The sequence below is a fragment of the Anolis carolinensis genome, chromosome 5, assembly GCF_035594765.1.
Source record: "Anolis carolinensis isolate JA03-04 chromosome 5, rAnoCar3.1.pri, whole genome shotgun sequence".
Lineage (NCBI taxonomy): Eukaryota > Metazoa > Chordata > Lepidosauria > Squamata > Dactyloidae > Anolis > Anolis carolinensis.
Genome location: NC_085845.1, coordinates 152881612 through 152908136, shown reverse-complemented (window position 1 = coordinate 152908136; position 26525 = coordinate 152881612). Strand labels below are relative to the sequence as shown.

The 26525-nt window shown below is 37.6% G+C and overlaps 2 protein-coding genes across 2 annotated transcripts in view; both read left to right on the top strand.

Moving 5' to 3' along the window:
- Nucleotides 1-13431, top strand: part of ptprr (protein tyrosine phosphatase receptor type R) — a 129751-nt gene extending 116320 nt beyond the window's left edge. Inside the window, exons 11-14 of the mRNA XM_003221163.4 lie at nt 4311-4421; nt 5292-5449; nt 7402-7515; nt 12047-13431. Coding sequence (XP_003221211.3) covers nt 4311-4421; nt 5292-5449; nt 7402-7515; nt 12047-12140 — 477 coding nt within the window. The 3' untranslated portion in view covers nt 12141-13431. The remainder of the gene's footprint in view (nt 1-4310; nt 4422-5291; nt 5450-7401; nt 7516-12046) is intronic.
- Nucleotides 13432-16885: 3454 nt separating this feature from the next.
- Nucleotides 16886-26525, top strand: part of ptprb (protein tyrosine phosphatase receptor type B) — a 96106-nt gene continuing 86466 nt past the window's right edge. Inside the window, exons 1-2 of the mRNA XM_008110945.3 lie at nt 16886-16993; nt 18443-18841. Coding sequence (XP_008109152.2) covers nt 16918-16993; nt 18443-18841 — 475 coding nt within the window. The 5' untranslated portion in view covers nt 16886-16917. The remainder of the gene's footprint in view (nt 16994-18442; nt 18842-26525) is intronic.

The window sequence follows — 26525 nt, the reverse complement described above, 5'->3', positions numbered from 1 at the left end:
TTAGGGGGTTGTGGCATTAGGAAGACTGAGAACCACTGCTTTAGGGGAAAGTGTGAACAATGTCTTACTTTTGTTTGAAACTGATGTGAATAATAATAATAATAATAATAATAATAATAATAATAATAATAATAATACAGTACTTTATTTTTAGTCCTACCTATCTCCTCAAAGGGACTCCAGGGTGGTTTCCAATACATATGGCAAACATTTAATGCCAACAAAAAGACATATAACAAATTACATCAAAACAAGACATATTAAAGAACAAGAACAGACATTACTATAAACTTAATATCAAATGAAAATTAACCAAAAATCAAACCAAACAATCCTAGCAAACATAATCACATAATATTAATTTAAACAGAATAGGAATTTAAAGCAACTAAAACCTTATTAAAAGGTAAAATGGTTACCAACAACTAGCAGGCTGAGATCAGTTCCAGTATCTAGACGGGATTTAATATATCTAGACAATGTTACAAATGCAAACAATCTGTCAAAATATTTTTCAGTCTTCTGAAGCATGGTTTTCATGATCAAGAGACAAATTGCATATGAAATGTTCACATCAGAAATGTCTGAAGCAATGTTAGGATAAACCCCAAAAAGGAAAGAAATAAAAAAGGAGACAAGATGAAATGGATCAAAAAATAGTATTCTCCTGTCAGTTAAAGGATGTTTGAACATGTGTAGCTTAACGTTTTGCAGTAACTACATGCTGGAAAAGAAGCACTCAAAACAATGTGTGTATAGACAATTGATACCCATATTCCAAAGAATTGAAATTTGTTTTGAACACTTATACATGAAACTTCACACAGCAGTGCCCAAATTAGTTGCAGGGGATTGTTTTGGTTTTGCTTGGAATCATCAGAATAAATACTTTGAATGGATTACTAAATGTCATTAGGGTTCAAATAAACTTCAAATAAAACCCAAAAGTTGCAAATAATCAGACATGTAAACTATATGTTGTGTTTTACATACTTTAAATAATTTTTATTTGTTTCAAAATTCTTTTATCAGTACAATAGATTGGAAGTGGGTGAGATTTCTAAAGTCATAGTAGCGGAGTGATAAAAATAAAGCTCCTTGAACTACATTGAACCTTAGAAACTATTGTGATGGAGGGACGCTGTGCATTGTCCACTTAGAGAAAGCTGCCAATTAAAAGGATTGGGAACAAGATAAGAAACCTTTCCTGAATTAACGTCCAAAGTCTTTAGGGAGCTGCATACAGTAGACACATTTATCAAGACATCTCAGAAGCGGACAACCAGATTGTGACTATGCATGGTGCAGCTGTAGTATTTGATATTGTTTTTCCTTCTGTTGGAAAGAGAAACATCTTCAAAAGAGGTGAATGGTGCTACTGGTAGGGATAGAGTTAGTGATAATAAGTAAGAGGTTGTGGTTCTGGCAGTAGTTGTTGTTATTATTATTATTATTATTATTATTATTATTATTATTATTTCAGGATAGTAGTGATTGTTGTTATCATGTCTTGGAAAAATATTAATATTTGTCATTCTGGGAATGCTGGGGTTTGTAGTTGAAAAAATTCCAAATTATGATTTGCAATTTTAGTAAAGACCTAGAGTCACATGGATTAGTTTTTCTAAAATTTGACAGCAAGTTTTGAAGGCTGGACGTTGTATTGCTAGTGTCTATCCAGTGCTTATCAAACCTTGGTTCTCCAGGTATTTTGGAGTTCAACGCCCAGAGGCCCGAGCTGATCTGGCCAACAGTCAGAAATTTTAAATATATGGAGGACCAAAGTTGGGGAACGACTACATAGAAAGGGCTTCAATTTCTGGAAGTTCCCTGCTTGCTTGAATGCAATTTTGTGCTTCTCCTGGAAAGCAATCTCTTAAATTAGCCAGTATGATTTCATTTAACAGAATATGTGGTGTCGAAAATGTGAGAGGTAAAGGAGTTTTACTTTTGCTTACATAAATGAACTAACTGATAATGAATGAATGTGTTTAAAATAAGCTTTGGAGAATATCTGTTTAATGGATTTGATGTATTGCATTGTTTCATTGCTCTGGAGATATCAAATGGAATTGCACTAGAGAATTTATTTCCCGTGTTTTCCATGATTTTGCCTGAGGAGAGATATCTTTTTCTTGCTTTTTTGTAAATCATTAGTATAGAGATATTTACCTCATACAGAATGAAGGTCTGAATAAACATTATTTTCCTAGCTCTTCTTAATGCTGATGTCACCTTACATGGAAAATGGAAGCAGAAATATAATAAAGATATATCTCATACAATTACAATTACCTGATTTGCACAGCTTAATGACATTTACATTATTGGAAATCTATTCTATAATCCTTATTACTTGTGAATGCTTTTGCCTCTTAGCCTAGACTAGGGGTCCTCAAACTTTTAAAGCAGAGGGCCAGTCCACAATCCTTCAGACTGTTGAGGGGCCAAATTATCATTAAAAAAAACCGAACAAATTCCTATGCACACTGCATATGCTTTATTTGTAGTGCAAAAACAACAACAAAACAACGAAAGAAAAATACAATATTTAAAAATAAAAACAATTTTAACCAACTCGAACCGAACAGGATTTCAATGGGAAGTGCGGAGCTGCTTCTGGCCAACAAGATAGTCAAGTTAATTAGGATTATTATTGTTGTGTGCCTTCAAGTCATTTCAGATTTTGGACGAGCCTAAGTAAAAAATTTATTTATTCATTATTTATTTATTTACTACATTTATATCCTGTCCTTCTCACCCCGAAGGGGACTCAGAGCGGCTTACAATTTATATGTATATACAATATATTATATTATTAGCATAGAACAATATTAGCATTATATATTTCTATATTGAATTATACCACTGTACTGTAGTATTATTAGTAATATTACATGTAATATATAATATATAATATATAATTAATATTATTATATGAAATTATTATTAGCATTACATTGTATTACATCATAATATTACTATCAATACTATATGTATTGTATTATTAAATCTGATATAAAAATAATATATTATAAAACTGAGGGCAGGGGCCAGGTAAATGACCTTGGAGGGCCGCATCCGGCCCCCGGGCCTTAGTTTGGGGACCCCTGGCCTAGACCCACTGACATTAATGGGCATGTTAGTCGACACTAATTTACATTATTTTAAATCCACCATTCTCTTTTTTCAAAACTATAGTTTGCTAAAAACTATGGAACTTGAATGTTTTTTTTTTGACATCATCATAATTTAGAGATAGGAAACTGAATCAAAACAAGTGATCAGATTTTCAAATTCCTTCAGTTATTATTATTATTATTATTATTATTATTATTATTATTATTATTATATAATCAAAATGACACTATCCATGAACAAGACATAGGTACTGGCAATCAAAGTGGAATCAAAAGTTTTGCAAAAGTACAATAAATCCTTAGGAGAAAAGAATCAGACATCTCAATGTGAACTGAGCATTCTCAGTCAATACATAATAATGATCAATTGCTTTCAGGAAGTGGTGAAAGAAATCCAGGGAAGGGTTATAGAATGGAGTTTCCTAGAAAAGGGCATGAGTGACTGGCTAGAACATGGAAAAAAACATTCCAACTTCCAAAATCATGTTGCTAGTTCCTTTATTTAAAATGGCTAGAATCCTGTATTGAAGCTATGATGTTTAAGTAGCACCATAGTTATGCGGTGAATCCCAGCCCCAATCAATTCTCCCAATCCCAAATTTCCAGGAAGCAACCACTTTAATCTCTCGCATCAGTCAGCTGCTTTCTGATTGACACAGAAACAGATCCCCATTGTTTGCAGCAACTGCTGCCCAGTATATGGAGTTTGGGGAACTTCCATACATTCAAGATTATTATAGAGTATTCTGGCCAATATGTATATACCACCCTATTATTATGTTCTCTAGTCAGTTTACAAGAAATAGAAGTGTGTTTCATTCTGTTATGTCTTGGTCCTTATTGAGTACAATCCCTAAATATCTATCTAAGAAATGGAATCATAATTTGGGCTATTATTTTCTTTTCGTAGCTATTTGTTGCAATTATACCCCCATCATTTGTCTAATGAACGCAGAGTGCATAGTTTGTGCCTTTACTCATTTTTAATCCTTGGGCATTAGAGGGTGAAATATTGACTAGTCCAGTGATCTTGACAATCAAGTGTAGAGCCTCTCAGCTCAGTCCAGCACACGAACTACTACACCATATTGTTTTACTTAGTTAGGAATAATTAACATTTTCATTCAAAAACAAATCTGAAGTAATATTTCATTTTTACTTTTTCCCCAGAAATGTGTGCTCTATTGGCCAGAGAAGAGAGGAATCTATGGGAAAGTAGAAGTACTTGTCAACAGTGTGCAAGAATGTGAAAATTATACTGTCCGTAATCTTACACTAAAGGTAATTTAATTTTTTTAATTTAATGGTTAGATTATGGAATTCATTTACACATTCAGTAGGTTTTAGGAGAAAATAGAAATAATGAATACAGAATGTAAGAAAAAGCAGACAGGATTATACATATTCAATAGCCTTTTGCATCCCTCTATATGCTGAATATGTCAGCACTAGATCTTTGCATAGGTAAATCTTGTACTATTGATCTCATAGTCTCCCAGGCTAGTGGATTCTGGGAGTTGAAGTGCAAGAAATAAATGTGACCAATATAACATTATATATGTCTAGATATATGTATTAGTCACTTTTGTACAAAAATTATGTCAAATATTAAAATATTCAGGTTTCAAAGATGAATTGTCATCTCCCAGATGTTGCTGGATTTCCCAGCATTGGCTAAGGTTGATGGGAGGTGCAGTTTACAAGCATCTGGGAGCCCATAAGTTATCCACCCATCACTTATATTGGCATATACACATCTACTGAAGGAGAGATCGCAACATGACAGAAGTGAATTTTAGCCTTTCTAGACTTTGTCCTCATGTGTAATAGGAGCATTTTAGAGCTATACATTTTGTTTTAATTTTTTTAATTTTCCTTTCATTGCACCTTGTTGTTTTTTTTAGCTCTGGATGTTTATGAGGGGCACTTTGATTTTTCACACTCAAACACATTTTGGGACATAGGCCATATTTGGACACCAGTATGCACTGAAGTTCATTGGGGTTAGGAAATGTCTTTGTTTTACACAGTAGGAGTTTCTTTATTGGAGTTCGTTCCTTGAGCTGGGAGACCTGCTTTTATGTCCTTCTTTTTAGAGAGTAATGCTACTTATGGTCTATGGTTTATCAAAATGTGCATCTTTATTTTCAGCAAGGAAGCCAGTCAAGACAAGTCAAACACTACTGGTACACATCCTGGCCAGACCATAAAACCCCAGATAGTGCTCAACCACTTTTACAGCTCATGCTGGATGTTGAAGAAGACAGGGAGCCATCAGTTGGAAGAGGACCTGTCATTGTGCATTGCAGGTAATTTTTTTCAAAATATCAAAAAGTAGAATTTATTATATTGCAGGAGTGGGCAAAGTGCAGACCATGGATCAGATACAACCAATGACAGGCATTTTTGAGAATTATTATTATTATTATTATTTTCACCACGCAATTTTCCCAGGACTGGGACCCAAAGTAGCTGACAATTTAAAAAGCAATGCAATGAAAAAAAAACACAGAAAAGTCCAACTCAATTCAATTATTAAAATAATTAAGTTAAAATCCAATAAAAACACTAAAAGCAGTTTAAATTATTCAAAAAAATGAGGCAACCACTGGCCCATTATTTAAATACTTTAAGTATTTGTTCCTCATGCTATATCAATAGATCTGGTAATTCATTGATTGTGTCTACTTCTCAGTTCCCCCCGTACAATAATCTTTTTTTTCAATCTCAAGAAAAAGTGTAATTTTGCATTCCCACCATAATGTGGCAGAACACAGCTACACTTTTGTCCTGTGACTTTGTCCAGTTGTTTAAGGAAGGAAGTAAAATCAAATGATGCCTAGGAACCAATACTGACTTTGGTTTGTGCAGTTTTTTCAATGTGTAAAGAGTAGTAGAGTTGCTATTGACCATAATTCACCATTTGTATATAATCTCCCAGTTTTGTCATGGTTTATAATTTCACACATTCCATAGGTTTGCTGACAAGGAAACCTAGTCATCCCTGGTAGGATTTGAAAATGATTTTGAATTGCATTCTTGTGGAAATGATTATGACCAGTCAACTTGGGCCATTTTTAGTTTCATTTCTTCATTGGCATCCACAAAATCAAGAAAAAAACACATGTATTTGTGTACAAAATAAATGTGAACACAGATCTAACCCAAGCACTTTGCTACCTGAGATGGAAAAACAAATCCACTCAAGTCAAGTTATATAATAATACCCAAAGCCAGCAAAATGTTTTGGCACTATGTCCCACAAGTGTATTTCCTTCTCTGTTCTCAGCAATAAAAATATAATGAAAGTAAATTTAATGAAAGCAATGAAAGCAAATTTGCTGTTCTTTCATTATATCCTGCTGCCTGAAGTAGCTCCATTGTTCTGCCTATCTGGTGGTATTATCACATACAGTCAGCCCTACACATTAGCTGGGATCAGGGGTACAGCTCCCCTGCAAAAATGTGAATTTTTAAAAGGGTGTTGTTGTTTATTTAAGAGAACAGCTCTCTAGAAATCTCTAGGTCCTCCAGCACAATTCTATGGAATTGCCAATAGAATTGCACTGAAGGATCCATAATGTCTGGAGAAATGTTCTCTCTAAGAATCTCTAAGTCCTCCAATGCAACTCTTTGGGCAACATCTGTTCTGCAGTAAATTACCAGTTCATCACATTCCTCTTTTTCAATTGATAACATTATATTGTCGTCGTCATCTGTGGTTGGAATTTTGCATATCATAAGTTGTAACTTTTACGTTTTCAGGACCTCTACATACATAGTCTATAATTGAGTGGCTAGATGGGGACCATAAAAGTCCCCCAATCCACACTTACTAGGCAGCAGCTGCTGCAATCTCTGGCATAAATGGGAATTGTATCAGGGTCACTGTTTCAGCTTCTTGCAATAGGGATAGTTCCTATGGCAGGGGGCTGATAGTAGTCAGTTGTTTCATGAGTCATAATGGAATAGACCCCTATGGATCACAGCAGCTGCTGCCCGTAGATAGAGATTGCAGGGAGTGAAGCCAAAATTCGCTGTGTCCCACAGTAACAGTGAAGCATATACATACATAAAGGACCATAAAGCATTCCAGCTATCATCATCATTTATTCCCTGCATCCCCCTGCCCCCCCCAAAAAACCTGGAATTCAAAATGGCTTTGAAAAAGATTTGTAGACTCCCTATAAGTTCATGCTAATTGATGGGTATCATTCTGACTCCATTTATTTTTGATCTCATTTAAAATATATTTCTTTAGTGCTGGAATAGGAAGAACTGGATGCTTTATTGCTACTACTATTGGGTGTCATCAACTCAAGGAAGAAGGAGTTGTTGATGCATTAAGCATTGTCTGCCAACTGCGTTTGGACAGGTAAGGTAACATAAAATTAAAAACCCCACCTGATATTTCTTCCATCCCATTTGCCCCTATTCTAATCTCACCAATTTTGACTTTGTATACATAATAAACAGAACAAGCACAATTAGCAAATTAATGAAGTCAGGATCCAGCTGGGTATGAGGACAAGTAGATATGCATAAAAGCATCACTATGTCTATAAACAATTTTCAGGTCTTTTGTATGTTTTTCCTGCCAAAGAGAACAAGAGTTTTATTGATGGGCAAGGAAGGTGGAGTGAATGCCATTCTGGCTGTGGATTTGTGAGAATTGTCATCCAAGCTGTAGTTGTTCCCACACCTCTGACAGACTGTAGTCTCAGACTAAATGAAAAACTCTACTGTGGCAAATTACAGTTTACAAAAAAGACATTTCTTTCAACAGAGTTTTGTTGGACCTTGAATATAAATACATAAAGTACCCTATATACTCATATATAAGCTTAGAAACTTTAGTCAAAAATCAACCCCCCAAACCTGGGTCAACTTATCCATGGGTCACTGTAAATGCTGTACCTTGACAATTGTCAAAAAAGGAATGTTGCAAAACTTAGTCTAGTTCAGTGGTCCTCAACCTGTAGGCTACGGCCCAGCAGTGGACTGCGAGAATGAAAATCTGGTCTGCTAACCTCCTTCCTCTTTATTTGTTTTATTTTATTAATTTTCTTTCTGCTTCTTTCTGCAGAGCTGACCATTGCATTGGATGGACCACTTCAACTCTAGATTATTAAATATGGTTTTCTGTGGGCAAGCAGATGGCGACTACTGGATGGCATATGTACTGTTTCAGAAACTAGAGCTGGTGTGGTCTATCCAATGCAATTTTCTGAATCAGCACCCCAGATAACTAAACTGAATCTAAAGTTGACCAAAAACTGATTTGTAACCCTTTTGGTACTAATGTTGGAGAGCGGTCCCTGGTCAAAGTGGGCCCTGGACAAAGTGGGCCCTGGTCAAGTGGGCCCTGGTCAAAAAAAGACTGGGAACCACTGGTCTAGTGGTTCCTAACCTTTGGTCCTCCAGTTGTTTTGGACTTCAACTTCTAGGAATCCCAGCCAAGTTGGAAACCACTGGCTAAATCCATTCAGGGAAAATCTAAAAGAAGGACTGACCTTCTCTATTTTCTCTACCATGTCACCAATTCCGGTCTTTTCAATCCTGGGTGGAGAAATGGTGGTGGTGGCAGCCATGGGGCAGCATTGGTGCTTTCCCCTCTCTGCTGAATAACACTCGACATCCATAGATCAGTGGTTCTCAACCTGTGGGTCCCCAGGTGTTTTGGCTTACAACTTCTAGAAATCCCAGCCAGTTTACTAGTTATTAGGGTTTCTGGGAGTTCAAGGCCAAAGCATCTGGGACCCACAGGTTGAGAACCACTGCCATAGATCATATCAAAATCTATAATTTTGGCCCTGAAATCTGCCCTTGACTTATACATGAGGCCAATTTATTTTGCAGAGATCTAATTATTTTATTTTCTATTTCTTCTGTTTCTCAGTGTATTTATTTATTTTGCAATAAGAGCCTATCATTTTCAGTAAAGAAATGGTAGGAGAAGTGACACTTTGCCCTTTCCCTTCCATTTATCTTTCAACTATTTTAGTCCACAATTCATGTTTGTCATGCCTTTTAGCACATGTAGCTGACCCATACACTATACATTTATGGTCAGATTAAACAGAAAGGCACTGAAATGAATCACCACTGCAAAAATTTCTTCAGTGTCAGCTGGTGAGACAGGAAGCCTGGTAGGCGTTAGAAAAAGGACAGGAAAAGCTGCACATTGTACATGTGCTCTCAGGGCGCGGAGGGTCACATATTTAGTGTAAGAATGAAAATGCATTGACATTGGGAATCCAATTATCATTTTCTTATACGTTTTAAGATGCACGTTGCTCTGTCCAAGTGAAATCAGTGAATACCGTAGTTGAAGAGCAGTGTGCACGCTAAAGAAGGACAAGCCAAATCTGAATGTGTGATTTGAAATTTTCAGTGTACAGCATTGATGGTCATGCTTGCAATATAGCAGACTCTGCAAAACAGAGGTTCTCGATATTCCACATTCAGAGTATTATGATGCTTACGGTGAAAGTTACATATATAAATTAATGATTGTTAAATATAAGTAAAACTGTGCCAAAGATTTCATTAATAAATAAATATATATATATAAAAATCCTAAAAGACTTGAGTTTTAGTTTTGGCATGTCTTCAATAGAGACATGAAATGGACTTCTACACTTGTGCAGCAAAAATGACTGTAAATGCAAAGATTTAAAAAGTCATCTATTGAATGGCACTTTGCAGAACTCACAGGACTCCATAGCCTTGATGGCTAGTATAATATATAATAATAATATATTATTTCTATTCTGCTCTGTCTCCTTGAGGGTACTTAGGGCAGATTACAGAACACACATATGGCAAGCATTCAATGCCATTATACAATTAACAAGGAGAGAAAGTACACAAACAAAGGTGAAGGCATTTCCTATCTTATTTCCGATGCTGTGCTCTACTTTGGCCACGTGGGGAGGGGGTGCTGTCGCTCTATCTTCCATGCCAAGGAGCTTTGTTGTCCTTAGACATCTTCCCGATCAATGTCCTTAAGGGCACCTTTTAATTACCTCCCCATCGAATAGGCACTAAAAGCTGTGCCTATTTATCTACTCGCATTTCTGCTTTCAGTCTGCTAGGTGGGCAGGTTAGCTGGGGCTGACGGCGAGTGCTCAACCCGACCCAGGTTCGAACTGCCAACCTTTCGATCAGCAGGATTTTCTGCAGCTAGCTGTGTTATGCATACCCTCCCACGATACAGATTTGGCAGAGACAGCCATGTTAATCCGCTGTCATCCTACTTTTTCAACTGCTTTTAAAATTGAACAGTTTCTCTGTCCTTTTCCTAAAGTCCCTTTTGTCTTCAGCTTTCTTCAGTGCTACAAAGTAAGTTCAGAACGGCAAAACTTAACAATAGGGGAGCAAAGGAGCAGATGGAACTTGCACTTACCAGTAGGCTAGGACAAAGGGGAAATGCTCCATCCTTTCCTATCTTGCATCTTCTTCATGAATAACTTTTGCTGTCTTGACCACACTCCATTTCAGAAAATAATCTCACTCTGAGGTGGTAAAGGTTTATTTTTAAGGAAAACAGGAACAAGTTACTATGTCTTGGTTATTGTCTGAACTGGTGGACCTAATAAGTATCAAATATTTATAGGTGATACTGTTCAAATATTCTGAGCACTATTCTCCCATTATTCAAATCACAAATTTGTTTCAATTTCTGCTATCTTTTTCTTAATTGGTCAGATAATCAAAACACCTTCTCATTCCCACTCTCTCTGCTTGCATGTGAAAAAAATCTTGAGTTACTTCATTTCACAAACCAGGATCCAAAAGTCAACCTAAACAAGATAGGCCTGCATTCCCAGCTAATGAGATCTCGCTGTCCCGGCCTGCTATCAAGCTAATAATTTTCTAACAAGCAGTTTCTCACCCATCACTCCTATTATACACATACAATATATACATAGGACTCTAAAATACAGAAAGCAAGTCTGAATAGACATACATTTTTATTTATCATGTCAGAAGTGAATTGAGAATACAGTTATAATGTATAGAAAAACCACAGAGTTAAAAACTTGGCATTGTACTAAATGTCCTTTGACCAGAAGCTGGCCACTTGGAGTGCCTCTGGTGTCGCTGTAAGAAGGTCCTCCATTGTGCATGTGGCAGGGCTCAGACCGCATAGTAGTAAGTGGCCTGTGGTTTGCTCTTCTCCACACTCGCATGTCATGGACTCCACTTTGTAGCCCCATTTCTTAAGGTTAGCTCTGCATCTCATGGTAACAGAGCGCAGTCTGTTCAGTGCCTTCCAAGTCGCCCAGTCTTCTATGTGCCCAGGAGGGAGTCTCTTATCCGGTGTCAGCCACTGATTGAGATTCCAGGTTTTAGCCTGCCACTTTTGGACTCTCGCTTGCTGAGGTGCTCCTGTGAGTGTCTCTGTAGATCTTAGGAAGCTATTTCTTGATTTAAGGCATTGGCTTGCTGGCTAATATCAGAACAGAGGATGGGTCAGAGATATCAATGCTTTGGTCCTTTCATTACAGGCTGCTACTTCCTGACAGATGTTCAGTGGTGCAATACCAGCTAAACAGTATAATTTATCCAGTGGTGTGGGGCATAGACATCCTCTGATAATGAGGAATGTTTCATTAAGAGCCACATCCACTGTTGGAGATGTATTCCACACTGGGCATGCGTATTCAGCAGCAGAGTAGCAAAGTGAAAGGGCAGATGTCCTCACTGTTTCTGGTTGTGATCCCCAGGTGCATACATACACTGTATACATTGTTTACATACAATGATACATGACAAGGTGATAGGGAGCCATGGTAGGACCTTAGGGTAGGATTTTGACACACTCTGGTGTTTCTTGGTCATACTTTTGTCTCTCACAATCTCTACCATCACCTTTATTTCTTCTTTCCTTTTTCCTCCAGAGGTGGAATGGTCCAAACCAGTGAACAGTATGAATTTGTGCATCATGCCTTGAGCCTCTATGAAAGCAGACTCTCTGCTGAAGTGGTCCCATGAATTCAAGAAGGGAGAATCAAATGTGTCAATCTATCTTGAGGTAATTGATTTATTACCTACCAGCAACTTCTTCAAGGAGTTTACGGCTATGGAAGGAAAGGCATTGCAGTCAGCTTGTAAAAGGAATGCGGATTTTTAAAAAATTAAAAATGCATAAACGATTGGTGGATCCTTGTCTTGAATGTAATGTGAGTTCCCTGAAACAGTTTTAATGAAGGTTAATGTACCGATGTTACATTTGGATTTTGCATATATATCTTATGGGAGATTTACTTCTGTATTAATGGAATCTGCCACACAGAATGTATGTAACGTTTGTATGTATGTATGTTCTATAACAGCTGGACATGGGAAATTCAACTGAAGAAATGTGTATAAACACTTTAACGTTTGCAAAGTTTGTCTTGTGAAATAGGCTGTCAGGTGTTCAACTGTACCTGTTAAGTGCTCTGACCTATTTTGTGGTAAATGTAATTTGGAGCCATGTGGGATTCTTGCTGCTAAAAACCACAAGGGATTGATTATGAAATTGAGAAAAAAAGTTTTTAAAAGTCAGTAAAAATTGATTGATTTTGAAACTATACAAAATCAGTTTGTATTTTATATAACAGCCCTAGTAAGTTACTCTTAGGTATTTGATGTCTATAGTAAATTCTGTAAAGCATTGCAGAACACAATGGCTACAACACAAAGAGAATATTTCATGAGCAAGCCCAATTAAAAGAAAGTTGAAAAAGAAGCACACGTTGTCATGCAGGCTCCTGTACTTTTGTGGAATTTGAGCTCATTTCAAGGGGCTTGTTCAAAAGTGGTTCTCAGTGGGTTGAGTCCAGTGTCTTCTTCAATATTATGTATTTATTCAATACTGTTTATTGTCTTAGAAGCCACTTTATGCTCCAGGACAGAATCCAGTGTATTTGTAAATCTTGTGAGTCATTTTACTTTCGGGGCAGGGGGATTTTGTTACATATATTAAAAAAATAAAGATTTTAAATATCTGCCTGTCTTTTACTAAAAATTTAAGGTTTTTTTCTAATAAAATGTCAAACCTTTCATTCCTTTCAATGAGAGATGGACATTTTGGAGGTGGAGATGTAGAATACTATATGAAAAATGAAGATCTTATTTTCTTTCTTTTGTTTATATCTTGGCAATGATCTATTTATTCAGCAGGTATGCCTCTCTGTTTTGGAAAGAGATATGGGGTTTCAGCATTGTATCAAATAATGAGTTTCTTAAACAGTGATGTTCTGCTTCATATAGCCAATAAACTTGGTATAAAATATCTGAATACGCTTGTATTTCTCTTTATTTCCTTGATTATTGTTGTATTTTCAACTCTTCTACTTTAATAGAAGTTTAATAGAACTTCTACTAAAGACATGGATTACGGCACTCTGTTAATTTTCTGCTGCAGTGCTTACAAGGCATATTCACCTAACCTGGACATTTCCTCAGTGCAAATTCAGTCAGCCCTAGATATCCACAGTTTCTGTATCTATATATTCAACCATCCATGACACAGATTCAACTATCCATTACTTGATTCAACCATCCATGATCCCTACAAATCTAAAAAGCAAACCTTTATTTTGTCATATTATATGGAGGACATTTTGCTGCAATGTTCTATATAAAGGCATTTGAGCATCCACAGATTTTCATGTCCACAAATGTTTGTCTCCACAATGGGTTCTGAAGCCAAACCCCAGCAGCTACCAAGAGCTCATTGTATAGCATGTGCCTCCATTGCAATATCCAGTTAATAAAAAAGCAATGTGAGATCAAAACGGGCTTTGAGAACTTTCCACATTGAGATTTACTTGCCTTTGAATCTTTCCCTGGAATACTTTCTATACTTCCAACTCTATGCTTCAGTATCCACTGTGGAATTCAGGCAAGCCCCATAGCCAAATTGAGATGAACTGCTTAGAGACAACAGCAACACCATTGCCAAATCCTCCTGAACCCCCTGACATTGCCCGCTCTTGATGAATATGGGTGTCATGTTGCTCATACTACACCCCGAAAGTAGACTGCTGACGTCAGATGTGGTAGAGAGTGGCATCAATTTCATAGGTGATCCCTCATGACCAAGTATGATTGCCGTTCAAGTGTAGGGTCTTGGCAGTGGATCCATCGCTGACTGTAAAGACCTATTCTGTCCTCATGTTCTTACGCCATGAGGACATTGATTTCCAGATGGAAGGCAGTCCTGACAAGGGTTGGTTTGATGCACTTCCCCCTTGACACATTTCTCCCTTTCGTGCTCCATTCGTACCTCTTTGAATTCTACAGCACTGTTGGTAACAGCTAATGTCCAGTTTGAATGCTCTAGGGTCAAGGCTTCCCTGTCTATGAAACAGTTTTTAAGGTTAACTTTAAGTCATCTTTAAATCTCTTTTCCTGTCCACCAAGCTTCTGTTTTCCATTCTTGAGTTGAGAGTATAGTAACTGTTTTAGAAAATGGCAATTAGGCATTTGGACAACATGGTCAATCTAATGAAGTTGATGGTGAAAGATCATCACTTTAATGCTGGTAGTCTTTGCTTCTTCTTCCAGGACACTGACATTTGTCCACCTGTCTTCCCAAGAAATTTACAGGATTTTTTGGAGGCAATGCTGATGGAATCATTCCAGAAATTGAGTGACATCTGTAGATGGTCCACGTTTCGCAGACATACAACAGCATTGGCAGGACAATAGCTTTATAAACAAGAATTTTAGTATCCCTACAAGTATCCCGATCCTCAAAATTTCCTTGTTTCATTCCAAAAAATGCTGCACCCACAGAGCTCAGACAGTATTGTATTTCAGTGTCGATGTTGATTTTTGTGGCTGCCAAAGTAGCAGAAATGGCCAACATTTTCTAATGTTACACCATTAAGCTGAATTGCTGGCATTGCAGAGGGATTGGTTAGTGCCTGTTGGCATTTTCTTAATGTTCTGTGTGAGACCAGGCTTTTTGTATGGTTCTGCAAAAGTATTTAAAATGGATTATAGGTCTTCTTCTGAATGAGCACAGACTACATTATCATTAGCATATTGGAGTTCTATAACAAACATTGTTGTGACCCTGGTTTTGGCTTTCAGTTTGCTGAAGTTAAATAGTTTGCCATCTGTCCAATGGGTGATTTCCACACCAGTGGGAAGCTTCCCATCAACAAGGTGCAGAATCATAGCTATGAAGATGGAAAATAAGCTTGGGAAAATAACACATCCCTGTTTGACACCTGATTCCACCTCTCGTTCCTGCCATTCACACCTGTGAAGGAGGCTGGACCGAGAGCAGGGCCTCCCCAGAAGATCTTAACCTCAGCGGTAGTTCATAGAGGGAGATCATTTCTATCTAGTACTTACACTCTGGTGTAAATGGAATGGGAGAGCATCATTTTGTCACTTGCTTCAAAGCAACAAAATGTCTCATGCTTGCCCCCATATAGGAATCAATCGCTTTAAACTAAGTGCACTTTTACAGTCACGACTAAAGGTGAGTGAAAATGTACATTAACTACACACCTGAAGCAATTTGCAGGAATTTTCCAAACCCAAAATGCAGTCCCTCAAGATCAGGAGTTCCCAAACTTTGGGCCTCCAGGTATTTTGGACTTCAGTTCCCACAATTCCTAACAGCTGGCAAACTGGCTGAGATTTCTGGGAGTTAAAGTCCAAAACAACTGGAGGCCCAAAAGTTGGGAACCACTGTTCAAGACAATTTGTGGGCTTCTGGCTTTCAGAAAAATGTCTATCCTCCTGGGAAAATCTGTATGCAAAGGCTAAGTCTAAATATAAGTTTTAAAACTATGACTTCAGAGAAGGTAGATGCTACCTGGACATTTATCATGCAACTGAATGATGTTGCTCATCACAATAAGGCACATATGAGAGAATCATTGTCCGTTGTCCTGCCTACCCTCAGTGTTGGTTTTTTCATGCAACAGGTAAGGAAACATATTACCTTCCAGATGCTGATGAACCCCAGTTCCTGATATGAGCGCTTTCAGGTGGTGGAATCTTAGAATTATCAGTCAAAAGGTATTCCATATTTCCCTCAAGAGATTTTTAATGATAAGAAAAAATATAAATACACAAAGAAACAGTTGGAAAAAGTAGACAAATGGAACATTATGGCATCTGGATCAACTCTTTCCAAAAAAATAAAAGCTAATCATGAATGAGGCAGATTGACTGGATGATAAAAGCTCTACCTGAAGTACCCAACATCTAAACATCAATTGAACTCACAGCGGAAGAAAGTAAAAGAAAGCCTTGGAGACAAGGCCCTTCACTTTTCTGATATCGGAGCATCCAGTAATGAACAGCTTCTATCATGTGAGGCTCCTAGATTGACACATAACATAGTATTACAAAATGCTGGTGGTATTTACAGAACAGTGTTATCTGTATTTTCACTGGCCAATCAGGGGTACCTGCACACATGTAATGGCTCACAAACAGACAATTAAACAAAATTACAGCTCCTTATTCTTAGCTGAGTTTTCAAAGAAGTGCAAACACTGTATTCCTTTGATAAAAAGTCTTCTTTTACTTAGGTTTTCCTAAACAGACCAGATAGCTAGCACTAGCTGAGGAATCATATGCAAGAGCAGAGTGGTATAAAATTCCCCAAAAAGCAATTGAATAGGAGGAAGTGTTCGTCACTAACTTTTTCCTCCTGTGAAGGCACATTTCCTTCCTAGCCTTCGCTTCACTTATCTGGGGTATGCTTTTTTTTTACAAAAAAAGGGAGAGAGAGAGAAAAAGAGAGAAAGAAGCAATGGGAATTGTTAGCAGGAAAATGGAGAATTTACTTCACATTCTAATTTTTATCTGCCTGGCCTTTGGGATGTCTGGTAAGTACAACTCTACAGCGTTTTCATGCCTCTTCCTCTTTCTGGCTGAGAATCCCATGAGTTCTGGGAGTTTCCACGATTTTGTTGAAAGAGAATTATTTCCGAGCTTTGGTTTATACAAAAGGAATAGAGGGATGGGTCAAGCAAATCCAAGATTGTTTGGGTTTCCTTCAAAAAGAAAATAAACTTTGATTTTAATGGTTCTTTCATTAGATATTCCATTTGGATCAAATGCATTTGAGAGGGCTTCACATTTATTCTTGTCTTGCGAAGATTGTGAAAACAGATGTACAATATTAACTCCTGTAATAACTTGTTCCACAACCCATTCAAAATGAAAGTGTAGCAAGGGAAGGTATACCAGGTTGTATTTTAATACTATTTAGGTATTCTTCTGAAGAGGTGACCTTTTTTTTTTATTACATAAATTAATACTGTTAGAACCATAGTGGAATATATTTGGGATTGGATACATTTTCTTGGGAAGAAGATTTAACCATTGTGAACATGGATTGTTTAAAATATTTATTAGAAATTTAATTAAGAATGTTAGGTATTAAATTTGTATAGATTAAATAACCCTTATCTGAAATGCTTGAAATCTAAAGCATTTTGGATCTCAGATTTTTTCAAACTTTGGAAAAATGTATTTATATGTATGTACACAATGAAGAAAGGACCCAAGTATAAACATGAAATTTGTTTGTTTCACATACACCATATTATCCACATGGTTGAAAGTAATTTTAAGCACAATATTATTAATAATTTCATGTAAGAAAGAAAGATAGTGTACACTGAACCATCAGAAAGCAAAGGTATCACTATCCTAGCCACCCATGTGGACAATTTTGGAGTATCTGGGATTTTGAAATTCCAAATAAAGGATGTTAAATCTGTATTTGTAAAAGATGTCCCATGTTTATATTGAGGATCCCAACATACATAGAGAGAGATGCCTCAGGAAATATATCTCATAAAACATTGTCAAAGTATGTATTAAAAATCTGCCTTACTGCTAAGTTGTGAAATGAAAGTAAAGGTAACTGATGTCTTAAGCCATCTTCAGAGTAGGCCCACGTTAAGTCACTTCAACAATGAATGCCTGTTATATTGATTACAGTGAGTCTACTCTAAAAATTGTTTTATTGGGATTCAACTGTGAGTCTGTAGTAGTTTCTGTGTACTGTTTTATGCTTGTTTTGCATTGCTCTAGCAACAACTTTTTTGTATAGGGAAAGTCAGAAAGAATACTTTAAAAAGAATAATTGAATCATGCAGAATGTTAATACCATGTTCTCCAAAACTTCGTTTTTAGTCAAGTTTTACTTGGGAGGACAATAAAATGAATAATTCAGGAGTTATTATTTGATTTGTGAACTTTGACTCTTGCTGATCTATGAAATGTAATTTGTGTTCTCTTCCATTTGTATGGGTTCTTTTTTCTAGATGGTTTTCTGATCATCCATGAGCAAAGACAGCAATGCATTTATGAGAGCAAGAAAACAGCATACGTGGGGACATGCAGTTTTACTAATATGAACCAGCAATGGAGATGGTTGAATGAGGAAAAACTCCTCCATGTCATATCTGGCCAATGTCTGTCCATCACCAGGTCCTATGCTGCTCATTCCCGCAAAGCAATCCTTGCCAACTGCTCCGAAGCACCAAACTGGACTTGTCACAGTAAGGAAGGGCTCCTTGAGGTGAAGAACAGCTCTCTCTTCCTCAAGAAACAAGGTTCAAAGGTTGTTGTAAAGATGGGTAGGAAATACCCCCACAGTTGGAAAAAAATGGAAGTCAATGAGAAGGGACAACCAGTTCATGAAAACCTGTGTACAAACAATGGTAAGATGCCCCTAAAAAACGTGAGCTATCAAGTATGTCTTATACCACAGGGTAATATTATGGGATTCACTGGAAAATAATGTCATTTGCAAAAAGTAAAAGATATTCTGGTTAGGTTTGTTTTTGAAAAGGGCCTAAATCATGTTGTTAGTCTTGACTACAGTAGACCAATGGAATCGATGATATTAACCTACATGGTGACACTCAGCTTCAACAATTGAGTGAATAGACTTGCTCTAGTAGGGGTCAACCAACAAGATGTCAACTTAACATTTTAAGGACAGTAATGAGCAATATCTTTTAAATTATATATTTCAGCCTATCATATGCTTCCAGAGTTATTTTCCCATAATGCCTCAAATATCTCTCTCCCCCACTCTCTTTGGCCTTTCTTGATACATTGAAAAATGAGATAGCATGTGAATTTGAGGCAATATGACAAAATGAGCATATAAATGACTATATACATATTTTTGTGTAAGTCCAGAAATTTCAGTCAAAAGATTAACCCCAAATACCTGGGTTGACTTGTCCATGGATCTTTGTAAATACTGTACCTTAACTCATATCATATGAGTCATATGCGTGTTAGGGTTCTGCATTGAGGGTAAACCCTGACCCATTTTGAGTCTCGGCATTTTGGGAGCCTTCCAAAATCAGGAGGACAGGTATCTATTTTTGCTCTCTGGGGATGAAAAATCGATTTTCTATTGGCCCTTTATGGGGGAGGGGGACTTCCCACCCAGGCTCCTCTTCCCATGTGTGCTTTAAAGAGGCTTCTTCTTACTTGCTGGTTCTACTCTAGAGGAGGTGCTTGACTGCAGGCCAAGGCGTGGGTGCTCCTGTATGCCACACATGCACTCTTTCCATGGAGAGTATATGTGTGATGTGCAGGCTCAAAAGTGCTTGTGCCTGCCAAGGCCTGCAGCCAAGCACCTCTTACTCAGCGCCCAGCTGCGGACCCTGGCAGGTGCAAGTGCTCCTGCATATCACACATGCACTCTCCTTGAAAAGAGAGTGCATATGTGGTGTACAGGCCCAGAGCGCCCACACCTGTCGGGGCCTGCAGCCGAGCACCTCTTACTCTATAGTAAGAGGCACTCAGCTGCAGTGCAGTCCCTGGCAGGCACAGGTGCTTCTGCATGCCACAAATGCACTCTCTTTCCAAGGAGAGTGCATGTGTCGCATGCAGGAGCACCTGTACTAGCCAGGGCCTGCAGCTGACTGCCTCTTGCTCTGTGATGCGGAAAAGCAGGCCAGGAGCCGGGCCCTGCTCCTACTTGCTTTCATGCTGAACTGATTTCCGTAGCAGGAGGGACTTTCCTCTTCTGTTCTCCTGAAGAAATGAAAGACATGAAAGAAACGAAGGAAACAGGATAAACAAATTCATATATATATATATACAGTAGAGTCTCACTTATCCAACATAAATGGGCCAGCAGAACGTTGGATAAGTGAATATGTTGGATAATAAGGAACGATTAAGGAAAAGCCTGTTAAACATCAAATTAGGTTATGATTTTACAAATTAAGCAGAAAAACATCATGTTATACAACAAATTTGACAGAAAAAGTAGTTCAATACGCAGTAATGCTACATAGTAATTACTGTATTTACAAATTTAGCACCAAAATATCACGATGTATTGAAAACATTGACTACAAAAATGTGTTGGATAATCCAGAATGTTGGATAAGTGAGACTCTGTGTGTGTGTGTATATATATATATATATATATCCATCCCAATCTCTGAGCAGAGCAAGAGAAAGGCAAGAACTTCTTCCATCACAGGAAATCCTGAACGCTGTACCAATCTCCTTTATTCTCTCCACCAAGGTGACACTTCTGGCCTTTTTAAATGCCTGAATGGGGAAATGGTGGTGGTGGCTCTTTGGCACTTCCCCTCAAAGAAGTGCTTAGTGTTTTTTTAAGGTTCTTCTGGACTAAATTAAGCTCTTGCTAATCTATTCAAAGTAGGGGATGGTTTCTTTTTTGACCAGGGGCTGCTGGCCCTCTTAGGTGTTACTGGAATGAGCCTTGACTTATCTATAGGTCATATCAACATCCATGATGTTGGATTCAGAACCTGTCCTTGATTTATAGATGAGGTCAACTTATACCTGAGTATATATGGTAAGAATCTTTTCTTCATAGGTTTCATCTCACAAATGAATAGACTAAAATCAGCAAATCTTTTAAACAGAGATCAGCAACTATAGGTAGTAATAGATATTAGATAAGTATTTCTTTATCATAGCAAACGTAACATTCTCCAGATCCACACATTTGTGACTTCACTAGATTATATGTAGCACTCTCTGTAAAGTAATTCTCTGCATTATTAAGTGAGAAAAAGTACACTATTAATATAATTCATCAAAATTAAAATCAGTCTATAAAAATCTCCATTCAGTTTCCTTCTGAATAAATTGTTAGACACAAAGTTTGATACGAGTCATATTACTCATAGGTTATATCCTCTTTTTGTTTTGTCTGCAGTCTTAAGTAGACAAAGCAGAGGATAAGCTATGAGCTAGATGAGTGATGTGAGTTGGGAAGGCATGTTGATAAGAGGGCATACTAAATCTACTGAAATATATTCAGGCCAATGAGCTAAAACATATTATCCAATTCAACACAATGAGCATCATTGCATACATGCATAACAGGGATTCTGATATCTTTTATAATATTTATTGATGTTAGTATTTGCTGTTTTCCATCAAATATTGGCCATTCAAGTAGCTTGCTCTAAATAGTCTATAAAATACAAAGTACTGTATATACAAAATATTTATCTAATATCCTTCTTTTAAATTAACCACTCCCCACTAGTGTACATAGTGCCATATAGAACAAAACAGTAAAATTACAGCCTTTTCAATGCCATTAAAAACTTGTTTTAGAATGAGTGTATGGAGTGAGGAAAGTATAAAACAGGGATATATGCTATATGCCACATGATAAAAATAAAACCTAACTAAATTTCCAAAAGCTTTCAAGATGAGAAGACATTTTAAGTGATATTTTAAAATAGTAATTGAAGAAGCAGTGTGCAAATATTGAGGAGTAAATATTGAGGAGTAGAATTTTAACACGATGGAGCAGCAAGGGAGAAAATATATCGGTGAGTTAAATAGCAAGAATCACTTTGTACCTTATCACATTAGGCTATAATCTATTTATATCAGTATTGAGATGGGATGCATACTATCCTTATCACACCTGATTATTACAATTCATATGATTTGAAAATAGTGTTCCCTTAGTTATTGCGGGGGTTACGTTCCAGGACCACCCGCAATAAGTGAAATTCCGCGAAGTAGGGGCACCATATTTATTTCAATATTTACACATTATATTAGTAGTTAGGTGGCCTTTCTTTCCTTTGCAAGCCTTCTTCCTGTGCTTCTTACTCTCCGGCACCTGCCAGTTTTCCTTTTGTGAATTCGCCTCTCTCTCATTGGCATCCAGAGTGGCCCGGCTGGATGCCGATGAGAGGGAAGGCACATGCGCAAAAGGGAAACTGGCACCTTTTGCACATGCGCACCTTTCAGAAAAAAACTGTGAAGCAGTGAGGGAGTGAAAAGCGAACCGCAAAGTAGGGAGGGAACACTGTATTGCACTTTTGACACATCACACTATGGAAGGCTGGCTCCTCCCAGTCCATTCAAAACACCCCCAACATCACTCTGTGATCTTTTGAAAAGTATTGTTGCTGATGGAATGCATACAGATTTTCCTATCACACAAAAAACAGTATTTCAGCAATGGAAGAATCAGTAGTATTTTAAAAAAAAGATTATAATTCCGTCTGCAAATAATCAGTTTCTGGGACACTTTGCAGACGGATTTCGACATAATATTGACGGGATTAGGCAAACATTATGTAATGGGACCTGTTTGAAATCATTCTCAAACAGTTTAAGAAACAGTATTTCCTAATGTGATAAGGTCCTTAGTCAGGTAAGAAATATGGAATTGAAATAACACAAACAACCAATAATAGGAGATAAAGACTGAAAAATAGGAACTAGCATACTAACATTGCCTGTGCCATGGCATGTACTTCTTTTCCCATTTATACAGTATATTTCCATGTTACCCAAATGTCTGGATCACATCTAGGAGAGGCAGAATACTAATACTTGATTAGAAACTACATACAGTATGTCCTCTGTATCTGGAGAACTCGTACCTGATTTCACTTTCCCATGTGCAAAAAATATATTCTCTCTGCATTTTCTAGGTCCTCCAGCTTGATACTATTGTATGCTTCCACTGAAAGTTAGCCATAGAGTTGCACTAAAAAACATAAAAATTTAGAGCAGTATTCTCTCTAGGCATTTTCTAGATCCTCCAGCATGACTCTATGGTCAACTTCCATTAGAAGATACTCATTTCAGTAGGATTCACTAGCATCTGCAGTGTCACATTTCCATGGTAGATCCAATAACATATCCCCCATGAATACAGGGATAGTAAGTGTATATAAAGGAGCCCCCGGTGGCGCAGTGTGTTAAAGCGCTAAGCTACTGAACTTGCAGACTGAAAGGTCGCAGGTTCGAATCTGGGGAGCAGAGTGAGCAGCCGATGTTAGCTCCAGCTTCCGCCAACCTAGCAGTTCGAAAACATGCAAATGTGAGTAGATTAATAGATACTGATCCGGAGGGAAGGTAATAGCGCTCCATGCAGTCATGCCAGCCAAATGACCTTGGAGGTCTCTACGGACAATGCCGGCTCTTCGGCTTAGAAATGGAGATGAGCACCAACCCCCAGAGTCGGACACAACTGGACTTAATGTCAAGGGAAACCTTTACCTTTACCTTTAAGTGTATATGGCTGTTGGCTTTTTACAACATTCACGTTTTATGAGAAATACAGAACTTAGATGTTTGTCACGCAGAATTCAATCTAACTGGGCACTAGTTATTTTTATCACATCATTGATATATTTTAGTTTCAGAAATTACCTGAAGACAGTTTTTGAAAGAATTGTATCACATAAACTACACCACTTTATATATTTTTTTAAAAAAACCAATAGTAATTCTTTTTGAATGAGTGAAATCTACAAATGTACACAACTTGGAAAAAGTTGCTAGAATTCTGGGAGCTGTAATAAAAATAAGTTCTTCAAGTTCTGCAAATGAATTATTTAACTGCCAAATGAAGTGTCACTACTGTCATACAGCTGAATGCTGGACCTCACATCATGTAACTTACATTCACATCAAGAGATTCATAACATCCAATATGTGTTCATGTCAACAGACTTCTATAGTTTTCTAGTCAAAGAAAAGCAAAGGTTACATTTTTAAACAAAACATGAAATAATTTATGTTTGCGGGGAGGCAATCTATCTTGATGGGGTAAAATACATATTTCATTGATTCTAATACACAATTGATTCAAAGACGAACACTAATTTCTAGACTTGGGCATGGATTGTGTTTCCTTTGCTACTATCAATAACTTCTGTACCTCCTGGAGCCCGTAATAGTAAGGGCCCCAGTATGAAAACCCACCTGCAACGAAAGCAAGCGGGAGCTGATCTCGGCCCCTCCTCCCTATTCAGCATCACAGTTGAATCATTTTGATTTTCCTTTATTTTCCTGATTCTTTTTATTTAGTAGGATTGACTGGGAGTTGGGGACCTGAGGGATGGTGGATGTGGTGCACGCGCGGTTTGGGGGCTTTTGCCCCTTTAGCTTCTTTTTCTGAATCCCTACCTCTCCTTCAGAAAATAGTTCTAAAAGATAATAATTATTGGTAATAATAGTAATCTTAATAAACAAAAAGAGAAGCCTACCTCTCCTCTAGAGTAGAGAAACAGCTTTAAGGAAGCAAAACCCCAAGCAGAAAGGAGATTGCAGCCTTGCGGACAAGAGAGGGGATTTTTAAGGTATTCCAGGGAGGATAGCTCCACTGAGCTCCAGGTCATTGTTCTTTCTTCCCTGGTCCTCCTTAAAATGCCCAGGAAAGCTGTGCGTGGCATGCTGCTGGTGCTGGGAACATGTGCACCTGCCTCTCCTCTAGAGTAGAACAGCTTTAAGAAACATTAAACCCTGGTCTCCTCCTCTACAAACAGAAGGGAAAGGATCCAAATACTTAAGGTGGTAACTCTGATGCTTTTTAATATCCAGGTGTGAATAAACAACATGGAAGCGGGACATGTGGGAAGTCCCCCCCCCCCAAATGGGCTAGATAGTGTGCTTCCTTAACCCTGTTGCTGACACGCAGACTCCCTTGAAGGGAAGAAAGGAAAGGCTCTAGGAGAAAGGGGAGCCTCATAAGTTTCCCATTGCTGCCAATGGGCCTAAAAGAACAGCTTTTTTGTATACAGAACAAAAATGCCCATACGGCAGCATGCCCGGTTTCAGGAGGCACTGGAAAATAGATATGGGGGGCTTCTGGTATCTGGCAAGCAGAAACGGATAGCGATTCACCCATAATGCACAAGCCTACTAATTTCATTACCACATGGGTAATGTGTAATATATATATGTGTGTGTGTGTATACCATATATATATGTAGGACGTAATCATTATATATAGTACCCACAGTTCTAAGATAGGCCTCATTTTTGAGATGTTTATATGGATAAAAAGTGTGCCTTAGAATCGCTGAAAGAAAGTATACTTTAGGGTATCATAACAGACAGGAAGTTTAGAACAAGGAAAGTTTTTACTGAATAGAACCTTGCAGAGCCATGTGTCTTTTGGAAGTAAATAGACAATAGAAATTTTATTTTACTGGTAGCTTTGCACATGCATGTTAATGTTTTTAAAAGACATTCATTTCAGGATAGCAGTTCCCAAACTACTCTTTTTGGAACAGGAAAAAATCATAGGTTGACATTCTGAGCCTTCATAATTACACACTGGGTGATCATATTTGGAAACATCTGCTACTTCTAACCTAGTAATTACAACTTTTTAGAGCGTTTGTGAGTTAAAATGGTTATACGTGGCAACCAGCCCAGTGTTGTGGCAGCAAAACAAGATTCTGCCATGGTTGAAACACTACTTCTTGAAGTGCCTCAACAAAACACCTTCTGAGTGGTACATAGTGGCAACATATTTTATGGGGAAAAGTCAGCTAAGATGCAAAGCTAGACCCAAAATATCCAGACTATAAACATGACACCAATGACTACAGAATGCCACAAGGCAAACCTTGCCTTCCTCACCACATATAAATAAGATGAAATTCTCTTAACCCGGGAAGAAAATGTGGGGGGAATGTGACTTCCTGGACTCTTAATTGCTACATTGGCCTCCCCCAAAACACAGTGATGAAAAAAGCTCATGTAATCATAGTCCATTATCAGGAGCTTATGGGCTTTTGTCCACCATAAGGTTTATTTCCTGAACAGAACCAGTATGAAAGTTTATAAGAGAACTTCTGAACAATCTATTATTATAAAGCAGCCTTGGACAACCAGGCCAAATGTAGCCAAAAGCTGCACACAGCAGCCCACAAGAAGCCAGGCATGCTTTTTGTTTTTCCTGCCCAATATAGACTAAAAAATAAACACAAGGGCATGTAGCTCCTGTCGTTGTGACGTAGTTGGTGACAATTTGTACAGATCTGTAGTATTCTATATTGTAATCATGGAAGGCTGCATAGCCGCCATTATTTTACAGATGAAAACCAGGAAGCTTATAATAAAACAGCA